Source organism: Solanum lycopersicum, chromosome 4 (genome assembly GCF_036512215.1).
Source record: "Solanum lycopersicum chromosome 4, SLM_r2.1".
In the NCBI taxonomy this organism is placed as follows: Eukaryota; Viridiplantae; Streptophyta; class Magnoliopsida; order Solanales; family Solanaceae; genus Solanum; species Solanum lycopersicum.
The window spans coordinates 2612740-2631810 of NC_090803.1; the positions used below are offsets into that span (position 1 = coordinate 2612740).

The window sequence follows — 19071 nt, forward strand, 5'->3', positions numbered from 1 at the left end:
AAGGTGCAAAGAAAATCAAACAGAGTGGACAGTCTTCAGAAGAGATTTTTTTCTTTTTCGATAAGTATTGAAAAGAGACAACTGACATGAGTAAAAATAAATGGATGAACATGCTCATCTTAAAAAACATCCGATCAAGAAAAGAAATTTTCAACATCCTACTGTTGGCAGGCAGAGCAGTGTGCCAACTACCAAAGCAACAAAATGAAAAATTAAACAACTGTTGCTGAAAATTAAAATATCGAAGTCTAAACATGTATTGTCATGGACTACAGAAAGGTACCAAGTAAACCTCTGCAAAGGCCCCAGGGATATACAAGTAAACAAACAAGACGCATTGGCAGTCCGTAATGGTACCCTCTATGTAAGTCTACCTGATTGTCACAAACTTGTTGGTACCATGTTTGGCCCAGTGAGTCCTCAGATCAATTGGATTAGCAAAATTGTATCCTTCTGCAGCAAGTTTCTCCAGAACCTTCTTGAATGCTCCCTGGCTCATCTTTCTTCCAGCAATCCTTGCTCCACGTCTTTTAGTACTCATTGGAAGTGGATACATTGATATGCTAGTGGTGCAACAAGCTGACTGCCAGCCACCACATCCCCATCGATAGCATTGCTGAGGAGAACCGGTACAGGAACAAACTGGTATAGGAATGACAGAAATGTCCATATCAATACCATTTAATACAATGTCCATGCTCTTCTTTGCTGGTTTTGCTCGTTGAGAGGGGTTGCCATTTTCCTTGGGTGCAGATGACACTTTCTTTGACTTCTTTGCTTTGGGAGCTTTGGGAGTGGCACCACCAGTCTTTCTCTTTGAAGGACCACTTTCTTTCTTAACACTTGGTTCCTCAACATTCACCCCCACATCCTTAGTTGTATCAGGTTGTTGTACCATTTGCATGGGAGTACTTGCAGAAGCATCAGGGAGAACTGAAGTGTAAGGACTCCCAGGAAACATATGAAGAAATTTGTCTCTGTGATTTATCCAACTGTCCCTTACATAGTCAATGTGAGATAAAGGTGCTTCTGGGATGATAGAATCCCGGGAATGGAACACCCCATTAGCACCGAGCATAATTGGATTCTCACGCCTAGTAAGATAAGGTTTTGCATCTCGATCAACCATCGATGACATCAGCTGAAGACCTAGATGCCCTTTAAGGGAAGGTTCATAATAACCCCAGTTCCTCATGTTCAAGCCGTCGTCATCCATCAATAAACTACAGATGAATTCAAACATCACCACTTGACATTAATTTTTTTGCCACAATTTGAAATGCCCAACAAAAAATGCATTAAACTCCATATCAGACTCAGATTAGGAATATATCCAACATAACAAAACTATCAAGATTTGAAATGGAATAGTAAATAACAAAATCAAGTCAACCAAGCATAATATGAGCAGATCCAGCAACCCAAAGCTAAATGCCAGTAGCAAATTCATCAAATCTACCCATACCCATTGCCATTGCCATCATTCCAATTCATATGCAATTTCATCAACCTTTCAATAGAAATGAAATGAATAACTAGAAAATTTGACAAATATCCATAACCCCAACTCAAATATTTGCACCCAAAACAAATTAGGCACCTAAAACTCATCAAATTCAACATTGCAGCCACTAGAAACAAAAACCCACAAATAAAGTTGGAATATTTTGAGTTCCCAGATACAACTTCTGATAACCCCAACAAAATATTTTAACCCACAAACAAAATGAGCACCAAAAACTCAACAAATTCAATATTTCAGCCACCAGAAACAAAAACCCACAAATAAAGTTAAAAATCTTTTGAGTTTCCAGATCAAATTTTCAATAACCCCAAAAATTTGGAACCCACAAACAAAATGAGCACCCAAAACTCATCAACTTCAACATTTCGGTCACCAGAAACAAAAACCCACAAACAAAAATACAATCTTTAGGGTTTTCCAGATCAAACTTTTTGAACCCACAAACAAAATGAGCATCCAAAACTCACCAAATTCAACATTTCAGCCACTAGAAACAAAAACCCCACAAACAAAATTAGAATCTTCTAAAGTTCTCAGATCAGCAACTAAATACAATCTAAAAATCCCCAACACAAAAATCCACAAATGGGTACTCAAAATCAACAGAAATGCAAACCCACAAATAAAAATTGAATCTTTATGTTCTCCAACACAGATCTGACACAAACAACATACATAAAAACAGATCCAAGATTAAACCAACAAAACTCATCAAAATGAAATTAGCAAATTAGCATGCAAAGACAAGTACATATTTTTTTTCAACAAAAAATAATCAAATGAAGAAAGAGATAAAAACATATAAAGAAAAAAAAAAGTCCAAATTTTTAAAGAAAGAGATATATAGAGAGAGAAAGAGAGACAGGGAGAGAGAAACTTACTTGTTGGTAAACACCTCTTAGGGTTTTTTTTTTCCTTTCAGGAGAGAGAGAGACAGAGGTGAGAGGAGAGAGAGAACTGAAGGAGAGAGAAAGGAAGAGAGAGATGACAGAAACCCTTTTAAGAAAGAGAGAAAAGAGAGACCATTTTATCAATTTATTTAATTTTTTTTCAACTTCCAATGAAAGCAATTTAATATAAATATAAATGCAATTTAATATATTTAAAAAAAAAAAAAAACAGCCGACTATTATCTTTACGTTTACTACTTTGATACCTTGAAGCATAATAAAACCAAAAATTAATATTTTTTATTTTTAATTTAATTTTTTTTAAAATTTTATTTAAATGATTTTACATATCGTTTCGTAACATATTGTATTAATAATTATATTTTATTAATGAATATAATCTTTTCATAGATTATATCTATCGTATCTTTGTGTTACATAATTTCACAAATATTTAAATTATAATCTATAAAAAAATAGGATACTATTATAAAATAAGTTAAAGAATTAAAACAAAATAAGTAAATAATGAGTAAAGAACAGTGTGATCACATTTAATCAATTGTTATATAAATTGCAACTTTTTCATTGTTATATTCAAACTATATGATATTAGGAAGGAATCATATAAACAAATATAGTTATTTAAAATAATATAATTTACTATTTAAATGAGAGATTAGTCATCTGATTTTAAAGTTATCTTTCTTAAAAACACTTTTTATATATATACAAATATACATATAAATAAGTCACTCAATTCTTTGTTGGATAGAAGAAATTTTTTTTATTGACTTTAAATATAAGATGCAAACATAAATATGAAACATAAAATACAAAATAAAATGATAATGGTACGCGCAAAATACCATTCATTAAATAGAAGTACAAACTTCATTCTTTACTTTATCTTTATTGAAAACTAGAGAAAATTGGAACAACATTCTCTTCTTTTTTTTTCTGTTATAAATGGTTGTGATTGTTTATGCATAACTAAGATCAGTGGGATAAACCTTTTGTTATCGAAACAAACATTTTATTTTTTGTAATTTTTAAATATATATATATAATGTACTAAAAAGAAAAATAAGATAAATAAATTAAAGAGAAGAATGTAATTAAAGTAGAAGAACAAATCGTATTATTCTTTAGCTGATCATAAGCAGCCCAATATATCTTACCATTCATGAAGTTGTTTGATTTTTAAATATTAGAAATTGTTAATTATTATGATTTATTATATTTTTTTATGTAATTTTAAAATAATATATGTTGCTCAATCAATCCCAATTAATGTCACGTATGTAAAAATTTGAGTGTCAATTAAATATGTAATATGTTTTTAAAATATTTAAAGTTGTTAATTATCATAATTTACAACACTACTTTTTAATAATTTACATTTATAATATACTAAAAGTGAAAGTAAGTTATAGTAAATTTATACAACTTAGTACAAACATCAGGTGTAATATCTTACCCTAATTCTATTTGCAACTAATGACAAACAATCCGTGCTTTACACGGACCCAATATTATCAAACATAATGAAACAAAAGATATCATACAAATCGAGACGAATGAACCATACTATAACAATTATGCAAATATTAAAAAGTAATGTTATTTACTCATGTTATCTACCAGTAAGGTTTGTGAATACTCATTTTGTTAAAAGTAAACTTAGTTTCTCTATTTTCATTGCACATTCTGAAGTGTCTTCTTTCAGTAAAAGCAGGTTGTGATGGTGCTGGAAGAGTTGTAGTTTAATAGTATAACAAGAACAGATGAAATATTTGGCCTGTCATCAGCAAATTCTTGAACACATAGTAAACCAATCTGTATGCATTTTCTGATCTCTATTTCCGAGCTCGTTTTCAATATAAACGGATCGATAAAATTTGATAAATCTGGTTCTTTCCATAACTTCCATGCCTGAAAACAATGAAAAGTTAGATCATCAAACTAAATATAAGGTACATATAGTCAGTCAGACCTCTTTATAACAGTGGTCCTCTATAATAACATTTCATTATATAACAGCCAAGCTCTTTTTTGGGACCGGTTTTTCATGTTATGTTATATTATACGTTCTTTATAACAAACATTTCGCTATAGCAACTATAAGAGGAGTCTTACATATCCCAAAAGGCTCAAAGAGGATGTCTCATTCCAAGAACTTGTACTTTTTCGACCACTTATGATCTCTAAGACGAGAACTCCAAAGCTGAAAACATCAGATTTCTCAGAGAATCTTCCTTCCATTGCATATTCGGGTGCCATGTATCCACTGTAAAAATGTCAGTACGATTCGAGTAGTTTAGCTAGTATGCAAAGGTATGGTATTGTATATAGATCAATGATCACTTACTAAGTACCAGCTACTCTCATTGTGTCTGCTTGATCTTGATCAGATCCGAAAATCCTATAGCCATGCCAAAATCTGAGATCTTTGGATTGAAGTTATTATCGAGCAAGATGTTACTTGGCTTTAGATCTCTATGAATTATCTTCAATCTTGAACTCCTCTAGCCCTTGTTTCGATGCTTTTGAAAAGCCTCTTGACAGCTATTTCTTTCCCATCTTGCAATTTCCCCTACAAGGAATCAGCAACATGAAATATGGAAAGTGATCGAGAGAGATGAAACTCGTACCTTGTAAACTGGACCAAAACCGCCCTCACCAAGCTTATTATCTTCATTGAATTGGGATGTTGCATTTGCAATCGTATCGAGGCTGAAGACTGGTAATTCTTGCATATTAACTGGACTTCTGTTACCAAGTAAAGCTACCTCCTCTCTTTTCACTCCTAATATCAGCAGGGATACAAGTTACTATAGCTAACAAAGCGCTTATAAATGTATAATACAAAAACTTAATAGCATGTTTACCTCTACGTCTGATCACCTTTGTGTAGTGAAGGAACAGAGAAACACAGAGTGTAAGACAACCAACGATTACTGTAATTACGATTTTCTTAATGTCATTACCATTATCTGCAGAAAACACTAAAGGTCAACAAATATCAGTTCTTTAATTCAATTAAGTCGAACGTATCTCAAAGGCATAAATGTGTCTTTTGATTTGGCCTTTGCTGACATCCATGCCATCCAACTTTGAGTGTGCATGAGAGCGTAGATGTGAGTTGAGGCCAAGTAAAAGGGCACGTTTATGTATTATGTCTATCTCAAATGACTGACAATGAGTCTTTTTTATTCAGCACCAGAATACTTACCAAGCTCTGAATGTGCACGTGAATATAGAGATCATTTCCCAAGCTTTGAAACTGCTGAATGTCAATCATTTTACTCCACGACATACAACCGATACTTGAATCAAATGCATACCCTATGCAGGAACAATTCCTCAAGCACTGGATTCTATATAAGTCTTCTGTAGTAGATGACGTTTCAGCAAAATCAGGCAATTTCATCAACTCCATCTTTATAAATCCGTCCTCTTTACTTGAATACGCGGTGTTATTCTTAACTTGGCATTGCAAAGCACTCCTCCTAATACAACCACTAGTCCAATTCCCCTTTTGCCATTCTTCCCTGTGCTTTGGCTCAAAACCTCTCAGACAAGAACAGACGGGTGACTCCAAATAATTGCAGCTCCCAAATGGACCACACGTTCCATAAACTTCACAGTCGTTATTGAGAGCTGACCATATTATCTTCCAGTTCGTCTCATTCACATCCCAAATTGATTGAACGAAGTTCCCTATCCAATCCAAGACTAATTTCCTGAACAAATTATCACGAACAGGTCCAGTAAAATATACAACACCTTCGCGATCATTCACTACATCAAATCCATCAGACACCACAGAATACATATTCTGCACTCCTATAAAGATCTGTCCATTCCATAGACCAGTATGCCAATAGGGACGCCTTCCTTTCCATATATACACCTGAGAAAAGACTCGAGCGTTCATTCTTAAAGAAAAGTCTACGATATTAGGATCCGAAGGACTTCTCCAAGATCTTGCTTCAACCATCTCCCCTGTCTTTGTATTTTCACTTATTCTCATTCTAGGAATAGTTGAATCAGAAGGATGTTCAAAACGCTGCCATATTGTGGTCATATTGTCCCGATGATCAACGAGTACAAAGTTCCCAGAATCTTGGAGAAGGCCATTTGAGTTTACCTGAGAAGTTGAACCATTTGATGACCAAAGAATCTCCTCCTCTCCATTCGTTATAACGATATTTCCACCACGAGATATCTTTACAACACCAGAAGAATCTCTTAAAGGTTTGTCTCTATTAGCCACCCAAATGACAGTTGTTACAGAAAAATTGTACCAAAGACTGAAAAATCCTAACTTGAATACGCCTCCTGGAGACGATAACATTCCAGGATCACTCAGAGATTGAGTGCTGGTTATGTTATCCACTTCACTACATAATCCTGTATCAATAAAACGAAGAATAACTAGAATTATACGAACAAGATATTGCAAATTTCTTCTGCTGCTGCTGCTGTTACTCATCTTTTTGGTTTCCTAAGACTTTTCCTATTTCCACACTAAATGTACAAAAGCACAATATGTTGTCAAAGTCTACTATCACAAACCACATATCATTCTCAATCAGAAACTTTTAGGCCAATGGAAAAATTGACACTTAAAATGAATAATGCAAAATGTAGAGTTTTAACTTCTATATGCTGATAGTATAAGTCTTCTCTCCCATCACTATCATTGTGTAGTTTTAACTTCTAAGTTACAAGACATGTACAAACCTATTGCTATCAAGTATGTTCCACTAACTTGAAATAACATGATGAACTGACAAGTTTTACGTTGGTTATCAATCTACCACAACACTTTTTTTTATCTAGGCTTAGGACCAACAATGTAAGCAAGCTCACACCCCTAGAGTTACTAACTTGAAATAACAAAAAAAAAAAACTACATTAATTCCAATGGAGAATCTGACTCATATAGAGACTCATTGTTATTCTATTGGTCCAAAATCCAAATATATCTTTCCATTATAAATATACTCATTTTATTATGCTTAGGCACAAACACATTTCTTTTCTTTAAAAATTATTAAAATGCTCATTGAAAAAAGAAGAAGATGAAAATAAAATAAAATAGGTATTGAGGTAAAAATATGACATTTAAGCTTAACTCAATCTTAGATCAAAAATATAATGGTTGATATATTTAAACTATTTCGAAAGAGTAAAATGAGTGAAAATTCAAAAGCCATGTTAGTGTGAGAATTGAGTGGGGAACTTGACAATAAGCTTGCACCACATCGTCAACGTGCTTGTCAACTATGAGTGGTAATAACGCACATAGTGAAAAAGAAAAATGTATTCTGTGATAGGCAAACACATATTACACTTGTGGATTATGATATTTGATTCAACACGGTATATTTAACATGGAATCGAAAAATGAATGACAAAGATATCATACAAATTGAGACGGATGGATCGTACAATGATAATTATGCATATCTTTAAAAAGATGATTTCATCTACCAGTTATGTTTGTGATACTGATATTGTTCAAAGTACAATTAGTTTCATTGCACATTTTGAAGATACAATCATGTCTTTCAGTAAAAGCAGGTTGTGATGGTGTAGGAATACTTGTAGTTTCACTGGTAAGCATAGCAAGAACTGATGAAATACTTGGCCTGTCTTCAGCAAATTCTTGAACGCATAGTAAACCAATCTGTATGCATTTTTTTATCTCCATTTCTGAGCTCGGATTCAATATGAATGGATCGATAAAAGTTGATAAATCTTGTTCTTTCCATAACATCCATGCCTGAAAAAACAGTGAAAAATTGATCATCAAACTTACTGATGCACAAAACACAGTGACAGCAAAAGTAATTCTACAAATTGTAAGGTACACACAATCGAACTCTCTATAACAAATCGTTGCTATAATGGTGAAACTTACTTTGGATGTTCTCTATAATAGCATTTCACTATAGCAACCAAAAAATATCTGGACAAATGATGTCGATGTAGAAATGTTTTGACTGTATAGTTTTTGCAGTATTAGTATTTGAATAGTAGTATACAAGGGGAATCTTACATATCCGAAAAGGCTAAAAGAGGATGTCTCATTCCAAGAACTTGTACTTTTTCGGCCACTGATGATCTCTAACACTAGAACTCCAAAGCTGAAGACGTCGGATTTCTCAGAGAATCTTCCTTTCATTGCATATTCTGGAGCCATGTATCCACTGTAAAAATGTCAGCACGTTCGTGTAAAAACTGATTAGTTAATAAATATGTATGATATGGTTTTTTATAAGGGAGAAAACTATGTAAAGCTATGGTATATATGGATCAATGATCACTTACTAAGTACCAACTACTCTCCTTGTGTCTGCTTGATCTTGGTCAGACCCGAAAATCCTAGCCATGCCAAAATCTGAAATCTTTGGATTGAAGTCATTATCGAGCAAAATGTTACTTGGCTTCAGATCTCTATGAATTATCTTCAATCTTGAATCTCTGTGAAGATAAAGGAGTCCTCGACCAACCCCTTCGATTATAGTGGAACATTTTCTCCAATCCAAAATGCCTCGGTGTCCTTCATCTAGATGTTTGTCAAATATGAACGGAGAAGGATTAACTTTGCTTCAAAAGAAATGTGGAGCAATGTTGCTCAGACTCCCCAAAACTGTTGATGTTCTTATGTTGGATCCAACAAAAGTGCAGTACTTTTGGAGGATTTAACAAGCATCCATCGACATTATTGAAGAGTCCGAACAACATAGATGTGGAGTAACAAAGAACTGCATATGAGAAGTACTATGCTTATGAAAAGGACTAACCAAAGAGAAACACATCCAAGCTTTTCTTGGGCATATATTCATAAATCAACATCTTCTCCTCTTTATCAACGCAACATCCCAAGAGTCTAACAAGGTTTCTATGTTGGACTTTAGAGATCACCAACACTTCATTCATGAACTCCTCCAGCCCTTGTCCCGAGGCTTTTGAAAGCTTCTTGACTGCTATTTCTTTCCCATCTTCCAATTTTCCCTACAAGGAATCAGCAATTTCAGCGAGTGAAATTTGAAAAGTGGTCGAGAGAGAAGACAACTGTACCATGTAAACTGGACCAAAACCACCCTGACCAAGCTTCTTATCCTCATGGAACTGGGATGTTGCATTTGCAAGTGTATCGAGGCTGAAGACTGGTAACTCTTCCATATGAACTGCACTTCTGTCACCAAGTAAATTTATCTTCTTCCTTTTTACTCCTAATATCAGCAGGAAATTAAGTCAACTACTATAGCTAACAAAGTGCTTCTAAATGTATAATATGAAAACCTTATAGCCTGTTTTACCTCTACGTCTGGCCATTCTTGTACAACAAAGGAACAGACAAACACAGAGTGTAAGAAAACCAAGGATTACTGGAATTACAATTTTCTTTATGTCTTTATGATGATCTGCAATGTAGAGCAATCACAAAAGGTGAACAATATCAGTTCTCTACAGAAGTAGCTACTTAAAGTATATCTATGAAATTCAATTAAGTACATGATATCTCAAATGACTGATTAAGCTATTCTGGGTGGATAACAAGTCTTCTATTCAATATAACTATACATACCAAGCTCTGAATGTGCCATGCGAATATAGAGATCTTCCCCCCTGCTTTGGAACTGCTGAATATCAATCAAGTTGTTATTCCACGACATACAGCCAATACCTGAGTCATATGCATACGCTATGCAGGAACAATTTCCCAAACATTGGCTTCTACACTGGTCTTCTCTAGTCGATGACCTTTCTGAAAAATCAGGCAATTTTATTGACCCTATCTTTAGAAATCCGTCTTCTTTACTTGAATCCCCTGAGTTATTCCTTACTTCACATTGCAAAGCTTTCCTCCTAAGACAACCACTAACCCAATTCCCCTTTTCCCATTCTTCCCTGTGCTTTGGCTCGAAACCTTTCAGACAAGAACAAATCGGCGACTCCAAATGATTGCAGCTACCAAATGGACCACACATTCCATAAACTTCACAATCGTTATTGGGAGCTGACCATATTATCTTCCAGGTCGTCTCATTCGCATCCCAATATGATTGAACCAAGTTCCCTTTCCAATCCAAGACAAATTTCGTTAAGAAATCAAAATCACCAGGGCCAGTAAGATATACAGTACCTTCCCGATTGTTCACTACATTGAATCCATCAGACGACACAGAATACATATCCTGCACTCCGATAAAGATCTGGCCATTCCATTGACCACTTCGCCAATAGGGCTGACTACCTTTCCAGATATACACCTGAGGAATGAATCCAGAATTCATTCCTAGAGAAAAGTTTCCGAAATTAGGATCCCAAGGGCTTCTCCAAGATTTTACTTCTACCCTCTCCCCTGTCCTTGTGTTTTCACTTATACTCATTTTAGGGACAATTGAATCAGAAGGATGTTCAAAACTCTGCCATATTGTGCTCCCATTATTCAGATGATCTACAAGAACAAAGTTCCCAGAATCTTGGAGAAGGGCAATTGAGTTTACCTGAGAGGTTGAAACATTTGATGACCAAAGAATCTCCTCCTCCCCATTCATAACGACGACATTTCCATCACCAGAAATCTTCACAACCCCAGAAGAATCTCTTAAAGGTTTGTCCCTATTAGCCACCCAAATGACAATTGTTTCAGAAAAATTGTACCAAATACCAACATACCTGTTAGAGCTGTTTAGAGGACTGAAAAATCCCAACTTCAAGACGCCTCCTGGAGATGATAAAATCCCAGGATCCCTCAGAGATAGAGTGCTGGTAATGCTATCTATTTCTGTGCAAAATCCTGTATTAAAACAATGAAGAAAAACAAGAATTACATGAACAAAATGTTGCACATTTCTGCTGGTGGTGGTCATCTTTTTTGGTTTCTAATACTCCTCCTATTACCAAGCTATATGTAACAAAGCACAATAAGTAGACAAAGTTTACTATTATAAGCTTCCAAATTGTCAAAGTCCACTACAAAACCATTTTGTCAACCCCACAGAACTAGCAAAAAAATTTTAGGCCACACGTCATTCTCAATCAGAGACTTTCAGGCCAATCAAAAAATTGGGCCAAAAATCAGTTCATACTATAAAGACTTCAAAATTTCAGTCTTAGAAATGAGGATAAGAATCATTTCGAAGTTCAAACTACAGTTTTCAGTTCATACTATAAAGACTTCAAAATTTCTTCTGTATAAACTACAGTTTTCTCTTCTTTTGTCACACGATAAATCCGATTTCTTTCCCTTCACAACCCTGGAACAAAACACTAAAGTAAACAATGATGGCTAGACTAATCCAAATTCACCTTTAGACATATAGTATCTGAAACTCATTGGCTAGACTGATCCAAATTCACGCTACATACTTGTGAAAGTACTCCCCACCAAAAGTTCTCCATTACCCGGGCCTTAAAACTGAGACTTTAATTAAAGGTGGATGAGAGATTTCAACCATCCCGCCACACCCATGAATAGTAATGTAGTTCTGGTGTAGTAATAAGGATTCTTTGAATAATTTCCCTTTCGCTGTGTTCCACTATATTTAACGATGAAACATGTGTGCACATCATATGGTACAATCACATTTACTAAAAATGACAAACTTATAATAAAGACAATACATCACAAAAGCCCATTACCTTCATAGTACCAAACTCAAAAATACAAGAAGTAAATAGCGAACTAAGTCTTACATGACATGTGTGCGAGGAAAAGTTTAAGTAGACTACAGAATCCATCTAAGCTAGAATAGCGCACACATATTACACATCAATTAGGAGAAATCAAATTCCAGTGGGATGTTTAAACACTTCGTCTCACAATATCTTCTCAATGCCATCATGTGTTGAATTTTCTTACCTGCAGAAAACCATAGATGGAACTAAATCTTAAATATATTCGATAGGATCAAAAATGATTCCGATAAGACATAAAGTTTTAGAAACACACCGAAGAACAAGGCCAAGAGTGCTCAAGTCCAGTGAGAAATATACTTGACATATTGCAGGAAATCCTCATGATTCAGTGAGTTATCTTAGCCAAAGCAGCTCTTTCTTCCATTTTTTGCAACGATTTCTCCTCTAGACGTAAGTAATGGCAAAGAAGTGACTCAGCCCCATAGACCCCTGAAGAAATAAGCTGAAAGCACTAGAAGATAACAAGATGTAGACAGGTGATGAGAAGTGACAATTATCAGTAGGAGGTTTTCATGTTAAAATTATAAGGCTCAAAGTTTTCAAATCTGTCAGTCTTACATTCTCATAATATTATTTAATCAAAAGTCACAAGAATCAGTATGCTTGTGCTCAAATTAGAAACTGTGCTGTATTTTTGTGGAGTAAGCAAAAGGTCTTTTTTTTTGTTTCGACCCAACTCGACCAATATTAGAAACCCACAAGAAAATTGTTTAACCCAAAAACAATGAACTAACAATTGAGCAAATGTCTCTCTTACGCCATCTTTTTGTTTGTTTTTTTATAACCAAGAAATCCTGAGAAGCAGTGGTGCACAGTTTGAAACTTGGTAATAATGAGCCCGCCATTCTACCCTTCTCCACTTAAATATCGAACCTGTGACGTGCACTAAGCTCATACCACTAGAACAAAGCCCTAGGCCTCTCTAATGCTATTCTCAAGGGCAACAATTTCAAAATATATTAATCAACAATAAACTAATTAATTGCATCCCATCCCATACTCTAAGTCTAAGCTAGCCTTTCTTCTGTTGATATTCCGATGGCTCCTCTCAATTTTCAGTAGCAAAGTTACCATCAAACTTTTACACTTACAATAAAAATCTATTCTTTTAGCTTTTGACATAAACTCTTCAATGTAAATGTTAACTGCTAAGGATCATTGTTTTGATATCAATAATTCTTTTCAGTACACATAGGAAGCAACATAGTTCTCAGTCACGCTTTTCACAAGAACAGATAGAAGAAAGCACAAAAATGAAAAATCATGTTCGAAGTCAATCTTTTCACAAAAACACAAAATACAAAGCAAAAATGACATTAGACTTCATCTCAAAGATCATATGAGCTTGAAACCACATCCTGAAACTAACAGACACATAACTAAATGCGCAAAAATCATATACTTAACATAATATTTAAGCTTCAACATGTTACATGTTTATTGGACCTCTAGAATAGAGACCCTACCTAGTTTCTCCAGAAACAAATTTTAACATCTAAACCTGAAGGTCTTTAATCTTTCTTGTTAAAGTAATGGGAAGGTCGTTATGCAAATCACTACAGACAAATAGATTTTCCAGCAGTAATTAGGCTCGAGAGATTTACCTGTCAGAACACTGCAGACCTTCTTAGTTGCTGGGTGGGGGGAGTAAGAGCCAGAAGAAATGGTGGAACATGATACCCTCCTGTATATGGTGGACTATTTGGAGAGAAAGAAACAAGAGGTGTCAAGAAAACACTGCAGAATCAGTGAAAAAGATCAAATGGCATTGTATGAAGACTCTCTTTTTGGTGTAAAGAGGAGGGTGTAGAGGATGCTGGACAGGTTATAATTTTCTTTTTTCTTCTTTATAAGTTTAGTAGCAGCTATCTTGAGTAGGTTTTTTTGGGTCACTGCTGTAAATTTTTTTGGTGGTTGCCAGCATACCCTCATTGCCGAGGAATACAACTTTACCTTTATCAAGAAGAAAATTAGTGCTTGCAGAATTATTCCCGAAATACTTCTTTTCAGCAATTTTGCATATATGTTGAAGGTTCCCTTAAAGAAACCGTGATGAGTAGCAGGTCTGTCACTGTGCAATTATATACACCGCTATAGCAGAAACTAAAAACTTCTTTTGGATGTTGAATAATGCAGGCACCTAAGGTGTTAAGCCATTCAATAGAAGATTACTGCCTCCATACATTAAATGGATGAATTTCTTATTGTAAAGCAAAATAAATGCTTCACCCTGAACCTCTCAAAATCATACCAGAGCACAAATAAACGGATGATCTTCAGGCACAATGGATACTATGTTGAGGACAATGCATCTCATCAATATGACTTATTTTGCAAGGCATTTATGATGATAAGGAACTGAATGATCAGAAATTAATAAGAATGAACCATGGAAATGTCTTGATCTGCTAGCATCAAGTGATGGGTCGAAAACATTTGGATCAACATGGAGATCCATTCATTTCACTGTCAACCCATTTAGGAACTATCAGAGCAACAAGTCCCAGTATTGAAGGGTAATACACTGGAGGCTATAGACTATGAATCTTCAGCATAACCCAGCCCATCTCTTAAAGTTCAATGCTGCCTCTCTCTTTTTCATCTGAGTTTCTGACTGGAATTTTGGAGCCTTCCCCTTGTAGAGTGTTTTGTGGTATTTTAAGAAGAGGGTGCGATATTTATACTTGTCAATAAACATATTGCCTTTCTCCATCATCTGTACGACTTCAATTGCTCGAACAAAAAAACCACCTCTAACGAATGTATAAAGCACAGCATCTAAAAGTTCCTGATCGAACTTCATTCCACTAGCAAAAGCAAGAGACTTCATTTCACCCCATAGTTCTGTCACCTCGACATATTTTCCGCCAATGGCAGCATAACCAGTGACCAGAGAATGAAAAGTTTGTACATTTGGAAAATGGCCCAAACTCCTCATCTTCTTAAAAGCCTTTTCGGCATCTTGCATCAACCTCTTTTTGCAGAAGAAGTGAATTACATTATTCCAGTCATGAACTCCATAATCTACTTTTTGCCCTTCCTTGATTTCATGCAAAAGCGTCATCATTAAACTAGCTTCACCTCCTTCTGCAGACCCTTTCACCAATTTCTCAAATTCTTGATGACCAGCTCTTGGTATCTTAGCCTCTTTCATCTCCTTGAACAGGTCAAGGGCCCCTTGAGAGTCCTTCTGTATCACCCTGGACTGGATCAATACTTCATAACAGCTTGCATCTATCTGAATCCCAGCTTTACGAGCATCTCTAAGCAGTGATGCAACTTCCCCGGCTCGATTCTCTTTACAGTATGCTTTCAAAAGAGATGCATAAACAGAAGAACCAGTTCTAACACCAGCCAATCGCATTTCATCCAGAAGGTCATGTGCCTGATCTAACCATCCAAGTGAAATACAAGAGTTTATCACATGAACCAAGGCAGAATCATCAACTGAAACTGGAGAATCTTGTTTCTCTGCCTTAATTAGAAATTCTGCAAGATCTTTTGTTCTCCCAGCTTCTAGGAAAGCCTTTACCAATTTAACATATAATTTCTCAGTAGGCTGGAGAATACCATGTTCAGTTGTAATAAATTCAATTTGCTTCTGCAACTTAGTTACCAAGACATCAAGTAAGTTTTTAGCAATGGTCTGCAGTTTTGAAAACTTTCTGTCCCTACAGATATCTTCATATGATACCAAACTTCCTGATTCATCTGGCTTTCGAAGATGGGCATCCTCAGGAAGACCATTTGAACACAATGTATCGCCACTTCTAGAAACCTCAATAAGCAAACTAGCTATACCAAGAGAATTTTTAGCTTTCTCTGCCTTGCGAAGCATTTCTAGAACCATGCGGGATGTAGATTCAAGATCTCCAAACTTCAGAAAGCATGAAAGCAAACAATTATAGAACTGACGAAACTGCATCTCCGTCACATTAGGGGCCTCTTCCATGTCTCTCTTAAGCTTCTTGAGCTCCTCCTTTCGTCCGTTCTTCTCATAAATATGAGCCATTATGATTAGTAAAGTAGCATCAGCTTTCAAGTTGATTCGAGGCATCATGTCGAGGAGCTGCTCTGCTTTTCTAGTGGTTCCAAACAGAAGACATCCAGCTAAAGCAATGTTGAAACAAGTGGCATTAGGCTTCATGAAAAGCAGAAATTCGTTGCTCTTTTTACGGGAATCAACTCTTCCATCCTGGAATAAGTAACCTATTTCAAGGACCAATTCAACAGCAAGGTAGGATCCAGTAGAGGTCTGTGACATATAAGCCAGGATTGCAGACCAAGCACTCACAGGTGGATACTTCTCTGCTTCCACAAGCTTCCTTAAAAGAGTAGATGCGGGAATAGGTGATCCACATTTGGCAAAAGCTAAAGAGAGATATATAAGAGTATTCCTCTCAAGCAAGTCATGCTTGTTTTTCTCAAATGCTTGTTCAACCAAGCCATAAGCCCTGTCCAGCTGTCCAAGATCTGAGCTTTCAGCACTGGCTGCTAGAAGTTTATTAACAATTGATTTTCTAGGAAACCCTTCCATTTGCATGTGCCTCTCATACACAGCCCATGCATTATCAAGTTTATTTTCATCAATATCATTTTCGAACTCTTCAGACATTTTACCAAGGTCTTGAGCCTGGACAAGGATTGTCCCAGCAATGGTAGAAAATGGAGCAGTCTGAGCAAACACAGTGCGGTTGACTACGTCCTGAATCTCTATGTTGCCCCAAAAAAAGCCAACTGACCGATTGACATTCTTACTACTCCGATCAGACTGACTTGTGTGTCTGAAAACTATATAATCACCATTGACAGCAAACAACCGAAGCAAAGAATAAGGGAAAGCTGTCATCCTAAAGTTCAACTTCTGGAGAGTGATCATTTTCTCCAAGTAGCATTTCTAGCTCTTTAGTTCATGCTGAATGTTGGCTGACAAAAGGAAATAATATTAGAGATTGGTTATTAAGTTCTTTTTCATTTGTAAAAAATATTTTACTATGTTTTCTGCCATGCTAACCTTACCTCAGGAATGGACGACACTGACACAGATATTAGAGCTATTTTGAATTCATGGATTTCAGATGCTACAGTTTGATGGCGGGAAATTGAGTTTGGTTGTGTGAATCACTATGAATAATTAAAAGGATGCTATATGAGTTGATTTCAATTTAAGGGGCTAAAACATGCAATAGAATGATAAAGATTGCACGTTTTATGGCATTACTCTTTTCTTCTTCTTTTTGTATAAAAAGAATATCAGTACACAGTTTAACATAGGAACCAAATTAAAACACATATTAACTTATAAAAAATATCATAACGGATCATACAAGTTGGAGTTAATTTCTTTATGCAGTGAAAGCAGACACCGAGCTCGGCAGCTCCAATTCAGAGTTCAGGTTCTACCACTAAGAAGCATGCTAAAAGTTTGCGCAATAAATTAATTAATAATAGACCTTTATATAGACTATTTCTCCTTTTTCTTCTTACATTAAGAAGGTTTGAGAGTAACTCACACGGGAAGTAAATAAGAATACAAAATTAACTTGTGTAAGAAACTCATAAATAAGCATCTCGATTCTTTCTTTATGCAGTCATAATAGTCAGTGACTATGACAACCCCAATTCAGAGTTAGTCATTACCATTAGGAGTATGTTGAGAACCCGCAATATGATGACAAAGATTACACCTTTATGTCCTTAAAACTCCTTGATTTATTCCTTTTCTATTAAGGATATCTCAGAATACTAACCAGCGTTAATTACATGGATGGTTACTCAAATTATGGAAAAATTATTCAGTGAAGTCGCTTTTGTTCTTTCTGCAACAAAAAAATCACTCATATTTTGCCAATTATCCCACAAAACTACTCCTTCCGGAAAAGTACATTGTCTCAATATCCCAGAAAATCACTCCTGCGGATCAGCTTACTAATCTCTCAGCTACCTATTCCGAGACGATGAAAAAAATTTATTTATCCAAGCCAAACTGAACACGAAATCGTACAACAGCAATTAACCGAAGAATTTATGTCACATGCATTTCCCCATGTAACATCCCCTCACAATCAAAGACTAATGGTTCTGGGGTTCAAAGCTACTGTATAAAAAACCAGATACAGATTTGAGTAAAGATAGAAAAGAATTTGTGTCTAATCCAATTGAATATCCTGGCAGCCAATCCTATAACTTATAACTGGATAGAAGGAAGATTGACCTAAAATTAACTTTATTACCCCCATTATCATCAATCAACTCAACATCAGCATTCACAATAGATCAGTGTTTCTGTATCACATGAGCAATTCAGACATCCACAGCTTAGCAACTAAAACCTCTATAGTACCCTTATATAGTGGGGTTGGGAAAAAAGAGGATAATATACACATACTTTACCCTTACCTCATAGATATAGAGTTTAACAAGGCTAACCATCCAATTAGTTAACATGGGAAGCTGATAAAAATGCATATTAACTAGGAAAAAAACAGAAATTGAAGCTGATTTCTTTCTTTTAAGGAGTAACAATAAGAACACAGAAGGGAAAAAACCTCAGTTCATAGATTCTTGTTTTACCACTAAAAAACATGCTGAAAATCAACAATATAATGAGCAAAACCGCACCTTTTAAGGCTTTTTTTTTTCATTTTCTCATTTTCTACTTTCAGAATACTGATTAACAACTTATTGGGGTTAGGGATTAGGCAAAAAGAGAAAATGGGAACTCACCGGTCAATTTTTTTTTTGGTCGGAGAGAAGCAGAGTTCGCCGGAGACGAAGAAAGATGACTGTGACGGTGTGACATAAACTTGATGTTGGGCCTCTCCAAAGAGAATAATTTTGGGCCAAAATCAAGAGTATGATTTGCATTTCGGTTCAATAAATTATATATAATGACAAACTAATAAAATAAATTAAATGTTATAATTATATTTT

General features: G+C 35.4%; 5 protein-coding genes across 10 annotated transcripts; all 5 read right to left on the reverse strand.

Annotated features, from left to right (window-relative positions):
- Positions 1 to 34: 34 nt before the first annotated feature.
- On the reverse strand, positions 35 to 2526 carry BBR/BPC1 (GAGA-binding transcriptional activator). Its single transcript, NM_001279188.2, has 2 exons — positions 2407 to 2526; positions 35 to 1223 (listed from the first exon to the last, which is right to left on the reverse strand). Exon 2 carries the CDS (start codon positions 1214 to 1216, stop codon positions 371 to 373), a length of 846 nt encoding a protein of 281 aa, NP_001266117.1. The 5' UTR covers positions 1217 to 1223; positions 2407 to 2526; the 3' UTR covers positions 35 to 370.
- Positions 2527 to 4140: 1614 nt separating this feature from the next.
- LOC101256082 (cysteine-rich receptor-like protein kinase 44) lies at positions 4141 to 4698 on the reverse strand. Its single transcript, XM_026030439.1, has 2 exons — positions 4555 to 4698; positions 4141 to 4350 (listed from the first exon to the last, which is right to left on the reverse strand). The coding sequence occupies exons 1-2, from the start codon at positions 4696 to 4698 to the stop codon at positions 4141 to 4143; spliced, it is 354 nt and encodes a 117-aa protein (XP_025886224.1).
- LOC109120007 (G-type lectin S-receptor-like serine/threonine-protein kinase At1g11330) lies at positions 4565 to 7322 on the reverse strand. Of its 2 annotated transcripts, XM_069296934.1 has the most exons (5): positions 5651 to 7322; positions 5307 to 5423; positions 5099 to 5224; positions 4787 to 5011; positions 4565 to 4705 (listed from the first exon to the last, which is right to left on the reverse strand). In XM_069296934.1, the coding sequence occupies exons 1-2, from the start codon at positions 6911 to 6913 to the stop codon at positions 5382 to 5384; spliced, it is 1305 nt and encodes a 434-aa protein (XP_069153035.1). In that variant the 5' UTR covers positions 6914 to 7322; the 3' UTR covers positions 4565 to 4705; positions 4787 to 5011; positions 5099 to 5224; positions 5307 to 5381. The 2 variants fall into 2 exon arrangements, with proteins under 2 accessions (XP_069153035.1, XP_069153034.1); XM_069296933.1 differs by having other exon boundaries at positions 4787 to 5224.
- A 410-nt stretch (positions 7323 to 7732) lies between these two features.
- LOC101255786 (G-type lectin S-receptor-like serine/threonine-protein kinase At1g11330) lies at positions 7733 to 12528 on the reverse strand. 2 transcript variants are annotated; one of them, XM_010321073.4, is made up of 10 exons: positions 12392 to 12528; positions 11116 to 11236; positions 10944 to 11021; positions 10022 to 10862; positions 9753 to 9857; positions 9511 to 9665; positions 9234 to 9444; positions 8758 to 8995; positions 8486 to 8636; positions 7733 to 8209 (listed from the first exon to the last, which is right to left on the reverse strand). In XM_010321073.4, exons 3-10 carry the CDS (start codon positions 10992 to 10994, stop codon positions 7910 to 7912), a joined length of 2052 nt encoding a protein of 683 aa, XP_010319375.1. In that variant the 5' UTR covers positions 10995 to 11021; positions 11116 to 11236; positions 12392 to 12528; the 3' UTR covers positions 7733 to 7909. The 2 variants fall into 2 exon arrangements, with proteins under 2 accessions (XP_010319375.1, XP_010319374.1); XM_010321072.4 differs by having other exon boundaries at positions 10022 to 11021.
- Positions 12014 to 19005, reverse strand: LOC101255488 (pentatricopeptide repeat-containing protein At1g03100, mitochondrial). 4 transcript variants are annotated; one of them, XM_026030562.2, is made up of 5 exons: positions 18865 to 18997; positions 17158 to 17262; positions 13743 to 17064; positions 12392 to 12589; positions 12014 to 12301 (listed from the first exon to the last, which is right to left on the reverse strand). In XM_026030562.2, the coding sequence occupies exon 3, from the start codon at positions 17015 to 17017 to the stop codon at positions 14687 to 14689; it is 2331 nt and encodes a 776-aa protein (XP_025886347.1). In that variant the 5' UTR covers positions 17018 to 17064; positions 17158 to 17262; positions 18865 to 18997; the 3' UTR covers positions 12014 to 12301; positions 12392 to 12589; positions 13743 to 14686. The 4 variants fall into 4 exon arrangements, with proteins under 4 accessions (XP_025886347.1, XP_025886349.1, XP_025886348.1 ...); XM_026030564.2 differs by lacking the exon at positions 17158 to 17262 and having other exon boundaries at positions 12392 to 12567; positions 18865 to 19005; XM_026030563.2 differs by lacking the exon at positions 17158 to 17262 and having other exon boundaries at positions 12392 to 12580; positions 18865 to 19005.
- Between the last annotated feature and the right edge of the window lie 66 nt (positions 19006 to 19071).

Excerpts from the sequence above, each read along its gene's own strand:
- BBR/BPC1 (NM_001279188.2), bottom strand. The coding sequence starts at position 1,216 with ATGGATGACGACGGCTTGAACATGAGGAACTGGGGTTATTATGAACCT.
- LOC101256082 (XM_026030439.1), bottom strand. The coding sequence starts at position 4,698 with ATGGCACCCGAATATGCAATGGAAGGAAGATTCTCTGAGAAATCTGAT. Across the intron at positions 4,351-4,554 it reads CTTTGAGCCTTTTGGGATAT|GCATGGAAGTTATGGAAAGA; the intron begins GTAAGACTCCTC and ends CATTGTTTTCAG.
- LOC109120007 (XM_069296934.1), bottom strand. The coding sequence starts at position 6,913 with ATGAGTAACAGCAGCAGCAGCAGAAGAAATTTGCAATATCTTGTTCGT. Across the intron at positions 5,424-5,650 it reads ACGTGCACATTCAGAGCTTG|TGTTTTCTGCAGATAATGGT; the intron begins GTAAGTATTCTG and ends GTTGACCTTTAG.
- LOC101255786 (XM_010321072.4), bottom strand. The coding sequence starts at position 10,994 with ATGAATGGGGAGGAGGAGATTCTTTGGTCATCAAATGTTTCAACCTCT. Across the intron at positions 9,445-9,510 it reads GTTTTGGTCCAGTTTACATG|GGAAAATTGGAAGATGGGAA; the intron begins GTACAGTTGTCT and ends GATTCCTTGTAG. Across the intron at positions 8,210-8,485 it reads CTTTTAGCCTTTTCGGATAT|GCATGGATGTTATGGAAAGA; the intron begins GTAAGATTCCCC and ends CTGTTTTTTCAG.
- LOC101255488 (XM_026030564.2), bottom strand. The coding sequence starts at position 17,017 with ATGATCACTCTCCAGAAGTTGAACTTTAGGATGACAGCTTTCCCTTAT.